The sequence below is a fragment of the Schistocerca gregaria genome, chromosome 5 (assembly GCF_023897955.1).
Source record: "Schistocerca gregaria isolate iqSchGreg1 chromosome 5, iqSchGreg1.2, whole genome shotgun sequence".
Taxonomy (NCBI): Eukaryota; Metazoa; Arthropoda; class Insecta; order Orthoptera; family Acrididae; genus Schistocerca; species Schistocerca gregaria.
Window position 1 is genome coordinate 69938777 of NC_064924.1, and position 20194 is coordinate 69958970.

Consider the following 20194-nt stretch of genomic DNA (forward strand, 5'->3'; position numbering starts at 1 on the left):
GTTTTATGAATTTCTCTGTGGAAATAATTCCTATTCCTCGTTTCATAGTTGTGAAATTCTCTGTTTAGTGTAGAAAATTCCCCGTGTTCTTTTAAAATACATATGCTTTCATATATGTATAAGGATGGTAGTGTCATGATTTTTAATTCTTTGAAAGCATGCCTACAAGAGTCTCTATATCCTACACCTTTTATTATTCTGACTGGCTTCTTTTGTAGTCTAAATGAATGTTCTGTTAAACTGTTGTTCCCCCAAAACTGTACACCGTATCTTAATAAACTGTGCATGAATGAGAAATCAACACATAACACTGTTTTAATATTACATGAGCTTTTAAGCATTCTAAGTATATGATATGTTTGACTTGATTTTTCGTTCAATGATATTACATCATTTTCCCATCTTAAGTGTTCATCAAACCATACTCCCAAGAATTTCGTGGATGATGCTTGGTCAGTCTTACACTTACCCAGTTCTACTGCAAGGTTAGTTCTTATTTTATTTGTAATATGTCTGAAGTTGATCCATGTTGCATTTTTTATGGTATTCACAATGAGTCTGTTTTCATTAAAGCATCTGTCTGCTTCGTCTGTTGCTAATGTGACTGTTTCCTGTAAGTCAGCTTCTCTAATTGCTTTAACAAACAAACTTATATCATCAGCAAACAGTACTGCCTCTGCTTCAGATAGTTGACTTGGTAGGTCATTGATAAATATTAAAAACGGTAATGGCCCTAATACAAATCCCCAGGGTACTCCATACAAAACTCTATCGAATCTTGATTAACATGTTCTACCTGCATGGCTTATCTCCACCTTCTGATACCTGTCCGACAGATATGATTCAAACCATTTGTGGGCAACTCCACATATCCCATAGGCATATAACTTCCTAAGCAGGAACTTATGGTTGGTGACATCAAAGGCCTTTCATAAGTATAGAAACAATCCACAATTTAATTCCTTTCTATTTATGGAATTTAGAACCAATTGCAAAAAATTGAAGAAAGCTGTTTCAGTTGATTTATTTTTATGGAAACCATTTTGCACATTAACCAATATTCTATTCTTAATAAGAAATTTGTATAGTCTATGATACATTATCCTTTCCATTATTTTTGAGAAACCTGACAACATTTTAAAAGATTCTGTTTATTATGCTTACAAGAGCGACGACAAGATACGAATCTTTACAAAGTTAATATTAATTACAAAAGAAACTACTAATTTCAGTTACTTTAGTCGCCAGCCACTTCTGCTTCAATGAATATTCCGCAGATTGTATATGCCATTGGAAGCAATTCTTGTTTCCTGTAACTTACGTACGCTCCAGATATGTCTCGGAGGAATATTGAGTGAGTCTCAAAAGTTAGAATTCTCCCATGTAACCGCAAACTGTGGAAGTGCAGATGTTGGAAGATCGGCCCTCTCTTTTAATGGACGACTCCACATTTTATTCCACAAATGCTCTATATTCGGTGGGTGGCCTTGTGGATAGTCAAAAGAGACAAATACCACAGAATGATTTACAAATTCATGTTTCAATCCTTCTTTCTTCAAGTTGTAGGGCTTAAAGACGTATGTTATCATTTTGGTCCCAGGCAAGATGAATTACTTTACAAGAAACACTAAAGTTTTCTTGCCGCTCGAATAAGCTTAAACTACGAATTCTAAGATACCCTTTCGATGTTACTGATGTTCCACATGTGTTAAATTTCGTTTTTTAGCCGTCGTCCTTTCTTGTGTTTCAAAGTGACTGTATGCAATTCGTCTACTTCAACAATCTTTTTTTGTCCACCGACAGGAATATGAGAGTAAAGTAATACTCTTTTCGATGGTCATCTTACAATATTAAACCACGTGTTTTCCCTAGCAGTGGCCTTTTATGACCCTGCACACAACACAAATGAAATGGGAAATCAGCACTGACACCTTCCTTGCGAAGTTTGACACAGCTGTCTCCATGCCAATTCACACAGTTCAGGAAATTGATATTCGTTGCCATCCATATTCCCAACTGCAGTCGAAACAAGACTGTAAACTACACAGATAAGAGTATCGGAATTCGAGACTGCAGCGGATTTGTATTGTATTGTATGGAACTGGGGACTTAGAAACGATGGAGAGGCTTTGTCCCTGCTGTAGCCCTCAGTGGTTCACAACCCCAAAACAGGTGACAGCAGTCCACTCACCCGACTGCCGCCCCACACCAAACCCAGGGTTATTGGGTTATTGTGCAGTTTGGCCCCCAGTGCCCCCCCCCCCCCCCCCCCCCTGGGAATGTCTCACGAGACCAGGCGAGTGTATCCCCAATGTTTGCGTGGTAGAGAAATTTTGGTGTACATGTTCGTGGAGAAAGTGTTTCCGCAGCAAACACCGACATAGTGTACCTTAAGCGAAATTACCTCGACACTAATCCGCTGGCTGGGTTCGTGATAAGGACAGATACGCCTTCCTGCCCGGAAAGCAGTGTGCAGCGACCTTACTCATTACTATTCACAACGCTAAACATCACATGATGTTCACTTGTCAATGCACTAAACTCTTTTCATATTTTCCGCCACCATGCTTTCGATGTATTTCGTCGTTCTACGTATTTCGTTGTTCGATATACACTGTCAGATAAAAAAATCACATCACCAGAAAGGAACTGTGCGACGTAAACGAAAGTTGGTAAGTGTGCTCCTACATCTAAGAGATGATGTATATTCAAATTTGTGCATGTCGCATAAGAGTGGCGGCAGTAGCGCCATTATGGGGATGCAAATCAGATTTGCTTTAAACATACGTTGTGTCGGTCGTGAGGTTGTTTACCTTTGAGATTGGATGTGGTGAGTTGAAGTTAGTCAAGAATGCCTTTAAGGCGATTAAAACTGTGTGCCGGACCGAGACTCGAACTCGGAACGTATGCCTTTGGTGGGCAAATGCTCTACCAACTGTCCTACCCAAGCACCCACTCACGCCCCGTCTTCACAGCTTTACTTCCGCTAGTACTTCGTCTCCTACTTTCCAAACTTCGAGTCTCGGTCCAGCACACAATTTTAATCTGCAAGGAAGTTTCATATCAGTGCACAATCCACTGCAGAGTGAAAATCTCATTCTGGAAACATACCCCAGGCTGAGGCAAGGCCATGTCTCTGCAATATTCTTTCTTCCAGGAGTGCTGGTTCTGCAAGTTTCACAGGAGAGCTTCTGTGAAGTTTGGAAGGTAGGGGACGAGGAACTGGTGGAAGTAAAGCTGTGAGGACAGGGCGTGAGTCGTGCTTGGGTATATCAGTTGATAGAGCACTTGTTTGCGAAAGACAAAGGTCCCAAGTTCGAGTCTCGGTCCTGCACACAGTTTTAATCTGCCAGGAAGCTTCATTCCACAGGGTGTTTTCCAACGCTCGCTCACATAAAACTGTTGTAACTCAACATGGTCTACACAGTTTAGGCATGTTGCAGCAGTCTGCTCGATCACCAATATGTCTCCAGTCGAGTACATAAAGGGCATCATCGGACGACAACTCCAGTGTCATTTACAAGCAGCATAAACTGTCCTTTTATTCTCCAACCAAGTGCAACAGGCATGGAACCATCCCACAAACTGACAACACAATTCATGCACATTTGCATGCTTGAATCCAGTTCTGGCGTTTTCACTGGTTATTAATGTACCAGCATTTCACATTTGCAGTGTCTTATCTCGCACTTGCATTAACCTGTGATCTTGCAAAGTTAGTCACTTAAATATATTACGTAGACAAATGTATTTCCGAAATTTCATTACTCTACGTTAATTATTTTTTAGTGTTGCGAATTTTTTCCATCAGTGTATATCGGTCGGCCCTGCGCGTTCGATAAGCAACGCTTCTTGGAAATTACCCATTTGAAAGTCAGTATATTCTAAGAAGTTAGAGGTGTGGTCAATGAACTATAGTTTAATTTGTTTGTGAGATGGGTGTTTCAATTCTCTGCCTGAAGTCGACCAGCAATCAGTTATAAACTTTTACTGCAGAATATAAACCTCCGTTCTGAACTCTAGATATGGATTCATAGAATATCTGGGGAGTTCTAGTATTGTGGTAGTACATTCTATAGTTCAAATCTAATTCGCCCTTGTTAGGAATCTCGTATTGTATTATGATTTCGTTATTTTGCTTAGCCCTCTGCACTAAACTGTCGGCAACAAATTTTATTCTTATTATTAGCTATTCCCTGTTTGGCGCAGTGTGCACCGCTCGTATTTGTTCTGTTAAAAAATTTAAGTAACTGCCTTCTTACGTCGATCGCTGTATTCCTTACTCTTAATGTTCCGAAAACATGTATGACTCCAAAACATTTCAACATATTAACTTTCTAGACCACTGATTTGTATTTGCCACTTTAAAATCGACGGCGCACAATTAGCAATATTAGAGGCACGTTTCGTGCTTCAGGTTTGCGGCCTTTTCTGTTCACATGCCACGATTTATCTGTCCAAATACTGTTGATACTCACAGATTTTAGCGATTTTTCACAACCAGCTTCCAGGTTTACACACGACACGTAGCGTCTTGAGCAGACATTTTTGCAGACTGACCGTTGGTGCTAGCGTCTAGATACTCAATAAATATTTCCAATGAGGCTACCATAACAAAATGGTTAGGAAAAAGTCCTTATGCATGGAACAATCACCATCTCTAGTAATCTAATATATTAATTATACTATCTTTGCATTGGTTTCACGCACGTGTTGCGTGACGTAACAGAGGAATTGTTTTCATGTAGTTTTAGTACATGTGTCTGTATGTGGACGCATTTGTGTTCTGGAGGGAAATAGCAATAAATCTCCGAAAAGATAATTACTATGGCTAATGAAAAGAGAGCTATGCCTAATATACTTGTCACTGGTATGTGTCACTTTTATTATATTAACAAAACTGACCTCTATTAGGACCACTACACAGTTTGTTTTGTTTTTAACAGGGACTCCTGGTGTTGGAAAGTCAACACTTTGCCAACAATTGCAGGAACGCACTGGTTTTGAATGGTTGGACGTAGGTAATATTGCGAAGGAATTTGAATGCTTTGATGGTTTTGACGAAGTATATGGATGCCCTATACTCGACGAAGAGAGGGTGAGTTTCAATAGAGAAAAAATAACATGAAGTGAGTTGAACAATGGAATTTAACTTAAGTTTGTGTTTTGGTTGTTATTGAAAAAGCAATTAACGAACAAATCTTTGGAAAGCATTTTATGTCGCTGCGTGGAGTTGGCTTTATTTGGCTCGCTATGAAATTTTTTGTTTTGTAATTGACTGTCAGATTTCGTATATTATCGATTTCGGTTGTCACTGTCAAGCTATTTTTGTATCGTGTTCCCACCAGTTTGGATTATTGCACATTGAAGAACATGTCTTGTAACACGCTACAAAGAGTAAGTTTTGACAACATGCTTGAATTAATAAATGGATGCCTTGGTATTCATTATCTGGTTATGAAGATTTATGATCAGGGAATATGTTGGTGTGTATATAAAGCTATACAGGAACGCATTAGCATATTATAATTGCTCTACAGTTACAACAGAATTTCCCTTGATGATAGGTCTAGTGTCAGAATACATAGGTGCATGTATTATGTGTTTGTCTAGAGTCTAGCACCAGTTGCATCTACACCCATACTCTGCAAACACTGGAAGTGCAATGCAAAACGTATATCTCGTTTTACTGTAATTAGACAAATCTTGTCTTTCCGATCCCTATGAGAGCTTTGTAAGGGTTTGTTGTCCATGATTCATGACTTGAAGTTAGTTCTCTAAACATTCATAGCAAATTTTCATTGTATAATCTGTGTCATGAAAGTGATTGCTAGTACATGTTTCTGAACCTCTCTGTGGCATTCTCCTATGGGTCAAACAAACATGACCATTGATGCAGCCCTACTTTGTATACATAAATATCCCCTGTTTGGTATGGTTCCCTCACACTTTAACAGTATTCAAGGATAGATTGCATGAGTATATTGTAAGCAGTGTTATTTGTAGATTAATTGCATTTCTCCTAATATTCTACCAATGGACTGAAGTACTTCAGGGCTTTACATGTGACTGACTGTGATTGTTATTGTTTCACTTCATATCCAAGTATTTGTGAGAGTTAACAGATTCATTGATGCCGTATCCATCAGTTACTATGTTTTTTCCATTTGTGAAATGCACAGTTTTACATTTCTGCACTTTTAAAGCAAGTTTTCAATCTTTGCACCAATTTGAGGTTTTTTTCCAGGTTCATAATAGATGACTGCATCATCTTTGATAATTCTGACATTGCTAGTGATGATGATTTCTGCAACTTCATTAATATACAACATGAAAATCAAGGGTCCTATCTTGCCAGGTTCACACTTGAAGTCTCCTCCTCCTTGTGTCAATTACTAATTCGAGACAACACATGTCCTCCCTACCAGGAAATTTTCAGTCCAGTCGCCAAGTTCACTGGATGCTCCATGTGATCATACCTTTGATAAGTATGGTACCGAGCAAATGCTTTTAGGGAGCAAAAATAAATAAATAAAATAAAACATCTACCTGAGTGCCGTGCTCCTCCACTTTCGGGATGCGATGTGAGAAAATAGTTCAGTTTTGCATGACTGATGTTTTCAGAATCCATGCTGTTTGAGATGGAGGTCATTGTGTTTGAGGCACATGATTACATTTCAGTTGAGACTGTGTTATGAGATTCTACAACAAATGGATATCAAGGATATTGAACAGTAGTTTTGTGTGTCACTTCTGCTACCCTTGTTGTAGATAGGTGTGAGCTATACTTACTTCTAAGCAGTGAACAGTTTTTTTGTGTGATGGATGTATAGTAGATTTTGGTTAAAAGTGGGGGTAACACAACAACAAATTATTGTTGCTGGTACCAGTTTGTATGTCAACATCCTCAAGGGGGTCTAGTCTTTCTTGCCGCCATTGGATCTTATAGGGGATGTTCAAAAATTTAGTGCCCAAACGGGGATGATGATAGTGACAAAACAAATATGTTTCGTAAAGCAACCACATGTTGTAAATATTGCTGGAATACTAAGTATGCTGGTGGTTATTGTGTGAGATTGTGAATAAAACTATTTTTAATTTTATTTATTTATTTATTTTGTGACTAATGTGTCACAATAAATGTTCAAAGTGAGTACCATTAACCCCAGTGCAGAGCCAATTTTGAAGTGAGGGGGCCCCTGTTTATATGATCCGTATTTGTGTGGGTGCTGTAAGAATTCTTCCAACCAAATCTGCTTCCAAGTCAACAGGGGTAGAATACACATCGGCTTTCAGAGAAAGAAATCTGATGGGGTTAGGCCTGAGGATCTTGCAGGTCATTGTGCATGTTCTCCCCCGTCGATCCACTGAGTGCCAAAAGATCTGGTTATTACTGCTTAGACTGGTTCTACGAAGTGCACTGGTCCCCCATCATGCCGAAACCACATCCTATAATGTTGGCCTGTGAGCTTCAAACAACTCTATACCTTGCCAACCTGAGCTGACCAGACCAGTTAACATGTAAGGCCCAGATAAGTAGTCTCCCATGATACCACACCACATATTTACTGCAGAACGTCTTTGATGACGTTGCACAACTGCAATACATGGGTTTGTAGACGATAAGGATGAAGCAGCTGTTCATGCAACAATCCCATACTGAGCTATGCTGAATACCAAGCACAGCAGCAATTCTTCTTGCACTTGCCTCTGGATTGTTCTCAAAGTGTAACAGTACTTCTACCTCAATATTATGTGTATGCACTGTCCTTAGTTTGCCCGCAGCAGCTCTGCATACCATCACCGTGCTGATATTTCCAAGTCGAGCATAGTGTGCAGTAAATGTGTGATAATGTGGACATCTGTATGCAGGGAAACATTCTCTCGGCCCTCGGATTATTGCCTTCGGCTGCATTATAAAAAAAAGTGCATGTTTCACAGTTCTCCCCATGTATAGTGCTGCGTGTTGACCCTTCAAGTGTCATGCAGGCGCTAGCACTACCCACTGCTCACTGATTGTCAAATAGCATGACATCATAACATACTATGTATCTCAAATTAAGATTCGTTGTAAAACACTAGACAAGGCTTTCATCTTCTCCGCCCATGAATTACCTACACATGCTCAGTGCACACGCAATATGGGTTTCATACTAACGATTACAAAAGAACTGCTCAGTATTGACATGACAGTCTCTAGCCTTCTATGCGAGTTTGAGTTAAACATCTTCCCACTGGTATAGCACTTCTGTATTTGCTATTTTCCTTTACTATCCATGGCCCAACAAGATGATTTATTACTTCAAAATAATAAGTACAGTTATTAAACATCTTCCACCACACTCACATTTGGATTACGCAAAAGGTATTAACTATCTCAGTATGAGAGCTTCTTTTTACGATTTTGTCTGTTTCGAAATTAGCGGCTGCAGTGACAATTGCTGTTGGCAAAGCATACACCTTGATCACTGGAACATTGTATGTAGTTTTGTCTAGGCCTAAATGGAAGCATGTGTGCACACGTGTCCGTACATGAGGCAAACATAGGCGAAAGGCAATGAGGCAGAGGTGCACAGGTGTAAATGCACCATAACGGTGAACTTTGGGAACACAATGTGTTACCAACTGTAAATTAGAGCAGACACTTATTACTAAAAAATTTTGTATTTCTAATTTGTCATACTACTTTTGTCTTTTTTTCTGTGAACTTCTAAATTGATAAGTAACATCTTTATTTCTTTATTAGGTGTTGGATGAAATGGAAGATAAAATGGCAGAAGGTGGAAAAATTGTGGACTATCATAGTTGTGATTTCTTCCCAGAAAGATGGTTTGACATAGTATTTGTATTGAGAACAGACAACACTGTTCTATATGATCGTTTGGTCCAGCGGTAAGTATGCAGCAGAAAGAAAGTCTCTTCTCTTTTTTATGTCCTGATTTCTATATATACATGCTGAGTAGTAGTCACTGATGACTCAAGAAAAGCAGAATAATCTCTTAAGCCATTGAGATTACTACACACTACATTGAAGAAGAGTATTTTTGAAATATATGGCCTGTAACTGCAACTAGAAACTCGCAAATTAATTTTAATTGGGTATTTCACGTCTACTGCTGGAAGCATTAATGGATTCATCTCTACCCACCTGTTCTCCGTTGTCATGTACATACCTTCCATTAGGTCATCATCATCATGATCTTTTCATCTATTGAAATTGAGTAAAGAGCTTCCCTCTGTCCATTTACCATCCATTTGCCTGATTACATAATATGCTCACCTAAATTTCATTTTCACCACTTAATAGTTACGTCAGGGGCATTCAACATCAAAACGCAATAATTCAAGGATTTGTCACCCTCTGTCTTAGATTTTCACAAAACTTTGCACATTTGCTGATACTTACAACATAGGAACTTCTGCAAAACCTTTTACGTCTCAAACTACAACTTTATTTTATATCAAATTTTAAACGTAATGGTATTCTGATAACTGAGTTCTGCAAGAATATCAATGCAAAATGGTACTTACCTATATAAATGCCCATAACTCAGGTATTTATGAAGCTTTTGGTTCAGTTATGGAAGCAGTAAAGTACAAAGAAAATTTTTAAAAAATGTTAATGTATGTCAGTTTTCAATTTCAGAAGAATTGTGAGATGTGAAAAAATGCTTATATCACATTTCTCCAACTTGCTGGGAATCATAATACTTTTTGCTGTGATAGAAAAGGGTCGTTTAAAATAAGTTCATCCACTCACTGCCTCAGATGCAAGGGTATCAAATTAGCACATTTAAGTATAACTCATTCTAGGCAGGCAAGTTGACTTTGCATGAAAATGTATTTCCTTTCATTTGACTAATTCAGTAATTTTTTTAAAGACTATAACATGTGATTTGTGTGTTCAGCCAATCACCTGCTCACAGTGATAAAAAAGTGTTCTTAGGCAGCAGTAGCATGTTTGAAACCTTCTTGATGCGACCCTATCATTCCACTTTTGTGAAGTATGTTTTAAGTGAATTAGTGCTCAGTTAGCTGCAATGGAAAATGTGAATTCATGCAATGTTGGAAAATTGCTAAAAACACCATGTCATTTGACAATCTGTACCTTAGTAAAAACTCTACAAAAAATCGAAGAGCTGAGCAAAGACCAGCGAGATTTGATGTTGCTGCGATCCAGTGTAAGCTTTCCAGAAGATCAAGAAAGTGCTGCAATATGTGGACATCACAGATACCGTTACTTAAAAGTTTTTGAAAGTCATCAAAGAATTTGTTGTAATTCTTTCAAAAAGCACAGACAAACAGCTAAAAAAATCTTTGAGGTCAGTTTGCTTGTCTTATCGTGTTACATGATTGGTGGAAGTAGACGCCCAAAGCGGTCTTGCCATGTCCACTGCATCAGCCGGAGATAATCTTTCACAGATTTTACTATAGTCAAAAGTAGAGGTCTGCATGGGTAAGAGAAATGCTCATCTGCAGAACTCTTATCTGCATCTGCAGTTTAGTAAAGCAATTTAATCTGCTGCTGCTGTGACAAGACTTGTACCTGGCCCGAATTTTCATCTTATGAACTCTGCACTCATTTGATTGAATCAAGGCTGGACATTTTCAGTGATACATTAAATTCATACATTCATTATTATTATTATTTCCCCTATTTTCATAAGAGTGTGGCACAAAGTGTATTTGTTAATTATTTATGTAGAAATCAATTTGACGCGATGAAATTTTATGCCAAATGTTTAACATTTTATGCACAGGATTCATAATTTAGATAACTATATTGTAATATCACATGGCCTGCCACATTACTGATATGGTTGGCAAATAATAACGTACTGTTAATTATTGTTGTGATGGATTGTCACAAATGAATTCCAAACAGGTGGTAAATGATATGATCATTGCATGCGTAAAATGTAAGAATTGAAATATATGTACAGTTAAAATGAACACTTACCTTTTGTTGTCTGGGTGTATACACTCAGAGACAAGCGAGGAAAACTCAGGAATTATTTCATCTGGGAGAAAGCTGGGAAAACCCAGGAATTTTTCATTGTTTGAGTCTTCAGTTACATTTTTGTAATTTGGCTGGTCAGAACTGACACTCTAACCAAGAATTTTTTTGTATCCTGCTACTGCAGAACAGTATCACAACAATAAAACTTAAAACTAGAAAAATGAATTTACAAAGGAAATGTGCTATTTACAACAACAAAACACAGTGCACATACAAGTATTTGCCAACAGCATAATGTGTCAAAGGCTTTAGGACAAAGACAGTGGAAGACTTCATAACAACAAACAGCTTCCAATGAGTGTGACATCACAAGTGTTTACATTAAGTTCGTTTGAGCAGTTGACAGCAGGCTTATGTGTGAGTGCACAGTTGAGTTTCATGTGAGCAGTACCTTCTCCCGATCCTGGCTACTTTGTGTGGCTGTTAGCTGTATGACCAGTAGCAGCAAGCATCCAGATGTGATCCAGAAAAAATTTTCTGGCATGTCCAAGTAGCCAGATTCGCATGTGTGCAGATTAGTCTCAGTTGTAGTAGGGTGAGGGTAGTCTCCACATGACCGATGTTTGTTTAGTGATTTTGCTATTTCTTATTTGTTTACAGTTCTCACGTCAAATGAAAACAAAATGGATTCCTGTTGACAGGAGGTATTAAGGAAATTTAAATACATTCTTATAATTATGGAAGGCTAAAATATTTCAGTTTTCTGATTTTATTTTATTTACACGTTTTTGACAGTCGAGCATTAATTGCCTTGCAGAATAAGTGTGTTATTTTTGTCAGTTTTGTAAAGAAATGTCGCTTTTGTTTATCTTTTCCGCAGAGGCAGTCAGTTTATCAGAAACTAAGTGTTTCATTTCTCATTGTTGGCTAGTTTAAACTGTACACAGAATTTCAGGTGCGCATTTTCATCTTCTGGCATGTGTGGCATTATGCCATATTAAAGAACCAAACATGAGATAATACAGTACTGGTACTCCAAGAAAATATGCATCTCAAAATTGCACTGAGAAGCTAAATATCAGGTTGCAGCCTACTTCATTGTAAATCTGGACATATGAATGTGCACTTTAAGCTGAATTATGCATTTTAAAATGGTTTACGAAATTCTAATGTCCTTAGTTTCCTTTAATATGCTATTTCTTTTATGATGTAATGTAAGATCTCTTAATGCTATATGTGTATGAACGTACAGGCTTACTACATCATTGTAGCTGCCCATGTGCAGTAACGCCTGTTTTCTGGCACACTCTAGCAACTGCTTAAATGAACGTATTTCTTAAAAATTTGCAGGAAAATATTGCGAATCGTGCTTTGAAAAGCATTACTTTCAAAGTAAATTTACTTGTATGCAACACTAAATTATGTTACTGTGAGAATGGGCAGTGAATTTCTTTATGACAAAGCATTTGACTCTAATTTAAAACATAACACTTTGAGGATGAGCCAGACATTAATGTCATCATTTGAAATTTTACTGGCACATTTGTATGAGGTGTCTTAAAGAATAACACATGCCAAAAAGACCAATATTATACGTGAAAGCTTAGCTTTTCTTGTGGATTCCCTGTGTACATTAATTAAAACTATTAACTTTTCCTATTTTTATGTTCATACTACTTAACAATGATGTTGCTATTGGCTAACTACATCACATGTCCTAAGTTCTAAATATCTGCTGTCATTGGAGGGTCATATGATGTTTTGTGAGCTATGATTGGCATAAAAAAGTGTATTGCAATCTTGGTTTCAGTGCTTTGGAAACTAACGTGCTATGTTTGGTGGAATTCGAATTTATACTTTCATAATATGAAAATTTGCATGGTATCATAATATAAAAATATGCAGGGTACATGTGTATTTTTAACCAGAAAATCTGGAATCTCTCTCTCTCTCTCTCTCTCTCTCTCTCTCTCTCTCTCTCTCTCTCTCTCTCTCTCTCTCTCTCTCTGTCTTCTTTTTCTTTTTTTCCCCCACTCTTCAGCAAAATAATAAAAAAGATGTTCTGAGCAATTTGCATGTGGGTAATTTGAAAACAGATGTTCGAAAAAAAAGTGAAATTCAACTTTTTATATCTCTCGAAGTAATTGCGAGATGCCCTCGATACTTGGCATGTAGTAAGTTTTCAGTACAAGGTTTTAGCATATAAAGTTTCATTCTCCTACTGCTTGCCAAGAGTTTACAAATTCAGGGAAAAATTGATGATTTTTCTAAAAAGGCCAAAAATGTCATCGATGATGTTGACCCACCGTCAGGCAATATTTTTTAAGAGAATAAACTGCCATGTGACTATATTACTGTATTTGTCTTCTGTACTATCTAGATTTGGCCTTTCTGTCGTCAAGTACAGTACTAAAAGTTATTAGGTCATTAACATGTGCTGGCTGGTGTGGCCGAGCGGTTCTAGGCGCCTCAGTCCGGAACCGCGCTGTTGCTGCGGTCGCAGGTTTGAATCCTGCCTCGGGCGTAGATGTGTGTGATGACCTTAGGTTAGTTAGGCTTAATTAATTCTAAGTCTAGGGGACTGATGACCTCAGATGTTAAGTCCCATAGTGCTTAGAACCATTTTTAACATGTCATATATCTGTTAAGGCAGCAATCACAGTCAAATAGCTGTTTTTATTCTCTCCAAAAAGTTTGCATTTGGCTCACTTTTACAAAAAGACTTCTCTGCAAACCATTTTAAACAGTTTTTATTAGAAAGATTATGTTCTAAATCACCTAAAAAGCTATATTTGGTTTTGCCGTGCAAGCATACAAGGCCCTAAATAAGAACGACAAGGTGGAAGTGCATTGAAAATCGGCCCATACTCCGCTGGTACTCAAGTTAACTCTGATGTCTCTTATAGAATTGGATCACAAACTTGGGATCCTGTGTAAAGAAACGCTCATTAGGTTTGGGAACCTGTGGTTAAAAAAAAAACACTAACCCATGGCTGCTGTTGCACAGCTATCGGGCAGGCCCCAATGGTGACGGGAATGCTTGTTTTCTTATTTAAAACCAGACCAGTAGTGGTTTAGCCACTATGGGCCATACTAACACATTTATACGATTTTTCATCTGTACACTCATGTTCCACATTAACTGTAAACTTTGCTAATACTAAGTATGCTATACTTTAAACCAGAATTAAACTGGTATGTAGTATTGAATTAATGATCATGAAATTTTAACAGCGTTCGTTGGGAATATGTGCAGTTGCTCATGCAATATTTCATCAAAATCCATTATGGTTATGCGGAACCTCTAGGCCACATGACCATACACAGGAAGATAATATTGTCAGTCTGCACTAATTTGTCAGAGCTCCTCTCAGATGGTGCAGTGGATGCTGAAATATAATGTTCAGGATCTTTATAAATTAGTTACACAAAAGTAACCTTTAATTGTGAAAATTGTTTGATACAGCACTGAATGGAGTAAATCTTAAAGTTTTAGTCATTCCCCCTTTCCCATCACTTGTTAGTTTCCAACATACCTGCTAGGTGGTATGCACAAAAGAGTTACTCTAACAGTCGTCTTTGAGTTGTATAACAGTGCAGAGTGTGCACAATGTTGTTTAGCTTTCTTGAAACCAAATCCACTACTACAGTTCAGAGACAATTAAAGATGGAGTGTTTATTCTTCCACTTTTGGGGAAACATCAGTGAGCTGCAACGTTGGAAAACACAAGCAGTTGCCACCATCTACACATAAAGATTTGCTTTGTAGGGTTTGCCTTGAAATTGATTACAGGCGGGACATTTGTCATGCTACGAAAGGTAGCTACATTGAACATTGTAAACAAAACATGGATGATATACTGCAGTCAGTGCTGTATCGAACATTTTTGCAAGTTATTTACCTTTTTCACTATTAAATTTAGTTTTATATAATTAAGTTATAAACACCCTGTATAAAGCATACCAGTTTGGAAAGAGATGTGTCTACGTTTTACACCACACCACCAGGCTATCAGGTCATAGTCTTCCACAAATTAGAGTTCCTCTTTGGAAATGCCAGTGTATTTTGCGGATTCTTCCTCCAACGAATCTTCAGATTCACCAAAAAACCCGTAAAGTTTCTGTTCCTTTGCAGGAATGTTAGACGTGATCTACTCGTTATATTTGAGTTGTGGAAACTTCTTAATATTTTTTTGGCTCTGCCAAGAAGTTTTAAGCTTTCGTATTTAGGATTAAAAAACATTTGTGCATTGTTATTGTTTCCCAAATGTGATTTTATAGTCTTTAATTTTTTTTTTAATTTTAAAAAAGAGTAGTTCAGACTTCTACAGTACACCTAGGTCGTTGGTGCTGAGGTGCGTTAGAGATCACATGGGAGATGTTTAAGTGCTACCAGAAAGTTTATTATCTCTTCCAAATTTTTGTCAGCAGAAAGTTAAATTGTCTTGATTTTTCTCGGGAGAAATTCCTAGAACTTGTCGTAGATTGCTGTTCCATTAGTATGCCCACATTTCCTTGCAACAACTTCTGTGAAGGGTTCTTTCAAAAAAAATTGTGACAGTTTGACAAGAATTTATTAATTGCTGCTCGTAACTTTTTATTATTATCCTAGAGTCGTGTGCTCCATTACAATGTTGAGGATGTATGCTGAGAATGAAAGCCTGTTATGTTAATGAAGTATGGCTACACTATGTGGATCTCTGTCTGTAACAAACATGTTGTTTTGTACAGTACTGAATAAACTGAATGGCTGTAGTATTTTTATCAGTTCATCTTTAACAGTTTCTCCAGTTTTTTAATCCCTCTCTCCATCTCCGGCGCACAACACTCGATCCTCAAGTTTTCCGTTTTCACTACTAATGTAATGTGTAATCACTCGGATGCTGTATATTTTATGGTGTGAATCACTCTGTAGCTTCATTGTTAGTACATATCCTACATCTCGGGAAAACATTCCTCATATCTCTAGAAACAGATTCACGCGGACAATCAATGGTTTCTTTGAAGTTTCTGAAAATGTAGCAACCAAGTAATACACGAAACTGATCCAAGTAACACAAACATGACTTAAACCTCTGAACAGTAACTGAAATAAGCCTCTCGTGACTCCAGTGCAATGTTCTTTTTGGTATAACTGATCAGCTTCTGCATATCAAAACAGTGAGCCTAAACTCTCATAGGTTTGAAAATTCAATAATGTCACTGCAGCAGTCATCTTGGTCTGGAGCACCCATGTTGGTCTGTAGCTGGAGCACTCGGTAAAAAACATGTAACTTGGTAAACAACTTGGGAGAAGTCACAAGCATTGGAGACATAGTTCACGGCCAAGTCCTTATTCTGAGCAACGTTCGGCAAATGGCACGAAGGCAGTGTAGCCTTTCTTCTGACAAGCATTACAAGTAACCTAGTGCCTACGGCACGCCAAATGTTTCTGCTGGACAAAACAGAAAGCACAAGATGAAAATGGAAGAACGTTGTTTCTGGTGCTGTGGCGGTTGCAGATGCTTGGGCTGGCCTTGCCCGGTGCTGGGCCTGCATGTTTACTGTCACCACTACCACTTCTTTGTGCAAGCTATCTGTTGTGATAGTGGGCACATCTTGTGACACGACTGCCACATGACTCCACAATTCAGTTTGGTCGCCCGCTGCCAAGAAACTTCAAAAGATTATTCTGTTTGCAAAACTTTTCCAATTAGGTTTCTCATAGTGTAAACCCTTCTGGCACACTTCCTTGTCTGTGGCTAAACTGGTAATTGTGTTGTTCATCATAGTGTCTGCATGAGAGCCATTACAGGCATCAGTAACTGACACTTGCAGCCAAGGCTGTGAAGTTCAGCCAGGCCCTGTGTGACTGGTTTGGTTTTTTTGTGGCATTGGTAGAGTTCAACTCTCTCTGCTATGATAGACGTTTGTTTGCGATGGTAGTTGGACAATCAGCTGCACATGTGATCAAAGTAAGAGCTGCCAGTTCTTGTAAAGGAAGTCCCCAATCCTTGACTGAATCATCATACGGAGGAAAAGTAGATGGAGAAACTGGTAGAACAGTACCTCGTCTTTTAATGGAAGCCGACAAAGTGGTCACTGCCGAAGAAAGCTATTCAATCGTGGCCAGTAGCACAGCATCCATAATGACTAAACCTGATGAAACTGCACATAAAGACTATACGGAAATCATTCCAAATTTGTCGCCAATCGTTTAGTAACCAAGTAATACACAAATCCAGTCCAAGTAATACAAATATGTCGTCTTCATTAACCTCTGAATAATAACAGAAATAAGCCTCTCGCGTCTCTACATGTAACAAGAAACAGAACGACTGATGTGAGTGGTACAAACTGAAAGAACATAGAGCCCATCAGTCAGCAGTGCTCAATGTATGTATATAGCGGGTCATCGGCAGCCGACGGGGTGCTGCGCGCACGCCTCTTACAGCTGGCCTCCAGCAGCAGGCCCATGCTGATGCAGTTGGCAACAGATTCGAGGGCACATACAATGTGACACCACACTTGTAACACTCACTTGCACATGGCACTCACTACACTGTAGTCTGGCTTCATATCAGTAAGGGAGTGTGCCATCTTTGAAAATTTTGAAAGATAAAATGTCGTTGCTGACAAGATTGATTTTTTTGTCATAGCTACAATCAAACTCAATTGGACTGCCGTAACTTTCACCTCTCTCTTACAAGTCAGTTATTCACCTCTGCTCCCCTCCTCCCAGCACAGCCTCCCGATGCTACACGTAACAGCCCTATCCTGTCACAGTCACATCCCTGCATGCACCCACAGGCAGCAGTATTATGTTGTCCAACTTTACAGACTTTATCAAGTTTTAAGTCCTAGTTTTGTGTCCAGTGTAAGAATACATTTTTTTATGTGCATAATGAGCCACTGTGTCTTTGATTTTCTTCCTGTCGTCAAATGCTTACCATGTTTATGTCAAATCAACAATTTAAATTTGGTTTCGTGGAGTAGAGTGAAATCTTCTTGTTTCACCTTACATGAAATTAGGTCCATGGTGTTCATTTTATTAAAGCATACTCACCAGTGTTTGACTTTGATGTAGTCACTCAGTAACAGCAAAGTGCAAACTGAAAGCAGCAAAAACTTGGCAAATCACAGGTAGCCAGTGGCCAGGGTTAGCATCCAGAATGTGTCCCCATAAACTGTTAGAAAGATAATGGTGCAGCAACCTTAGTCACTAGATGCAGGTGCTGCACAGCCATCTGTGAACACTGTGACAGTGGCCAGAAATGGATCAATTTCATCGCAAGTCTGATGCTGTAGTAGTGCAGCTTTTGGATGCCCATTAGTAATCTTAAGCTAAACTTGTTTTTCAGTAACCATTTATTTATCATGATTCTTAGAGACTCTGTCCAGGGAACTTCTATTTTTTTAATGACTTTTGAGCTTTAAGTAGCATATTTATGCCACTTGTATGTGTGCCTAATTTTTATTTGCGATTATGTCCTCAAATTTTCATCATAGTTATATACAAAAACAAAATGTATTTAATTGTAGGTATGTATCACTTAACAATGTTTTCAAACCCTATTGTGGCTAAGATAGCTTGTTTTGTCATGTTCTAGTGGATACAGTGGAAAGAAACTGGAAGACAATATACAGTGTGAAATATTTCAAACAATACTGGATGAAGCATTGGGTTCCTACAAAGAAGACATTGTGCATGCATTGCCAAGTAACAGTGCTGATGACATGGAGAATAATGTAGAAAAGATCTTGCAGTGGCTGGAACACTGGAGAAATAGTTGAAAGTAAAACTATGATGTACTGACACTATCAATTTGAATGTGTTGGAACAAAAAGATCAGTGTATTATAGTGGTACAGTGATGACAATATTTAAAGTGCCAGTGCATACTCTGCCAGGACGTGTAATGCAAGCCATTTCAGTGTAGTTCCAGTGTTATGCTCTCAAGTTGTTCCGTTATATTCTGTTGACGTGATATACAATGATTATTATGATTAACTATTGTGAGAAAGTATTGTATATTGAGAAACTTTAAACAGTTTATAATATTGCAGTAACCTTTCAAACAACCGCTTCAGTGTTTTAAAGAGCCATAAAACCAAGTGTGGGAGATAAAAGAATCATTTTATGTCTTGTATTGTTACTAAACTTATAAATATTCAGCTATGATAAGTCATAATGGTGCACCCTCCCCTGAGGGAAAGAGGGAAGAGAGAGAATTGTGCATGCGTCATTCTGGCATTAAAAACATTTACTTGATTTTCGCGTATGTAAAACGAAGTTTTGATCAGTATACTGTAAACAAATTGAATCCACATAAACATTTTAATCTGCATCAGAGCCCTCTTCAGTGTGTCTTTCAAGCAATGTTTCATGCACAGTTCCATCACTCAACAGACCATGGTAATGTTTGCCGCATTCCCTTTGGAATGTGAGCAGATATTCAGTTTTCACTGTTGAAATCTGATGTGTACTATGGGTACATATATGTATGCCGTAGGTGTTTCCTTTATTTTCAAGGCAACTTCAGTAGTGGCTCCATCAAAATTCTGTCTTATAAAAGAGTGAGGTTTGTATCTGTCATAGTGGGGTACACAGCATAGTGTAGTTTGTGGCTGACCATCTGGTAACCTATAAAGTTGAGGAACATGTTCTTCAGTGCAGAGTGGCTGATGAAAATAAGAGGATTCCTCCTCACCTTTCAATGATTTGTGCCCATCTTTCAGGGAGATACTGTGGCAAATACTTCCATATATTAGAGGGAATAGAATCTCACACTATATCTGAGAGACCTATAAATGAGTTTCATGATATTTTTTGTGTCAGCTGCTTCTCCTCTGCTAGCGAATCACATGCAGAACATTTGACACCTTGTACATTGAAGTAATATTCAGGCTGGAATTGAGATACTTCTGGCTATAGTAGTGTGATTCAAGTGAAGGATAACTCAATATGCACTGGATTCTATTACCATCTCCACTACAAACTTGATGTGTGAAATGTGATCAATAAGAAACATCTCTCTCCAAAGTTTGTCACATTCAAGGTAGACATGAAAAAAATTGCTTCAAAAAATATTTTTTCTAAATGAGGGAATAGAACTTAAATTTCTTCAATTTTATATATTCCCTGTTATTCAATCTCTGCACATGGTTTGCAACAAACTGGAGCTGTTGGTCTGAATTTCCATCTTTTAAAAGCAATGTGTATCTTGATTCAGTGGTCTGCATCAAATAACAAACA

The 20194-nt window shown here is 38.1% G+C and overlaps 2 protein-coding genes across 2 annotated transcripts in view; one reads left to right on the forward strand and one right to left on the reverse strand.

Moving 5' to 3' along the window:
• LOC126272162 (mitochondrial potassium channel ATP-binding subunit-like) overlaps positions 1-4655 on the reverse strand; it is a 196568-nt gene extending 191913 nt beyond the window's left edge. Inside the window, exon 1 of the mRNA XM_049974794.1 lies at positions 4479-4655. The gene's annotated coding sequence lies outside the window, so the exon portion shown is untranslated. The remainder of the gene's footprint in view (positions 1-4478) is intronic.
• A 43-nt stretch (positions 4656-4698) lies between these two features.
• LOC126272163 (adenylate kinase isoenzyme 6) lies at positions 4699-19079 on the forward strand. The gene is made up of 4 exons (XM_049974796.1): positions 4699-4870; positions 4947-5098; positions 8747-8892; positions 18550-19079. The coding sequence occupies exons 1-4, from the start codon at positions 4828-4830 to the stop codon at positions 18731-18733; spliced, it is 525 nt and encodes a 174-aa protein (XP_049830753.1). The 5' UTR covers positions 4699-4827; the 3' UTR covers positions 18734-19079.
• Positions 19080-20194: the final 1115 nt, after the last annotated feature.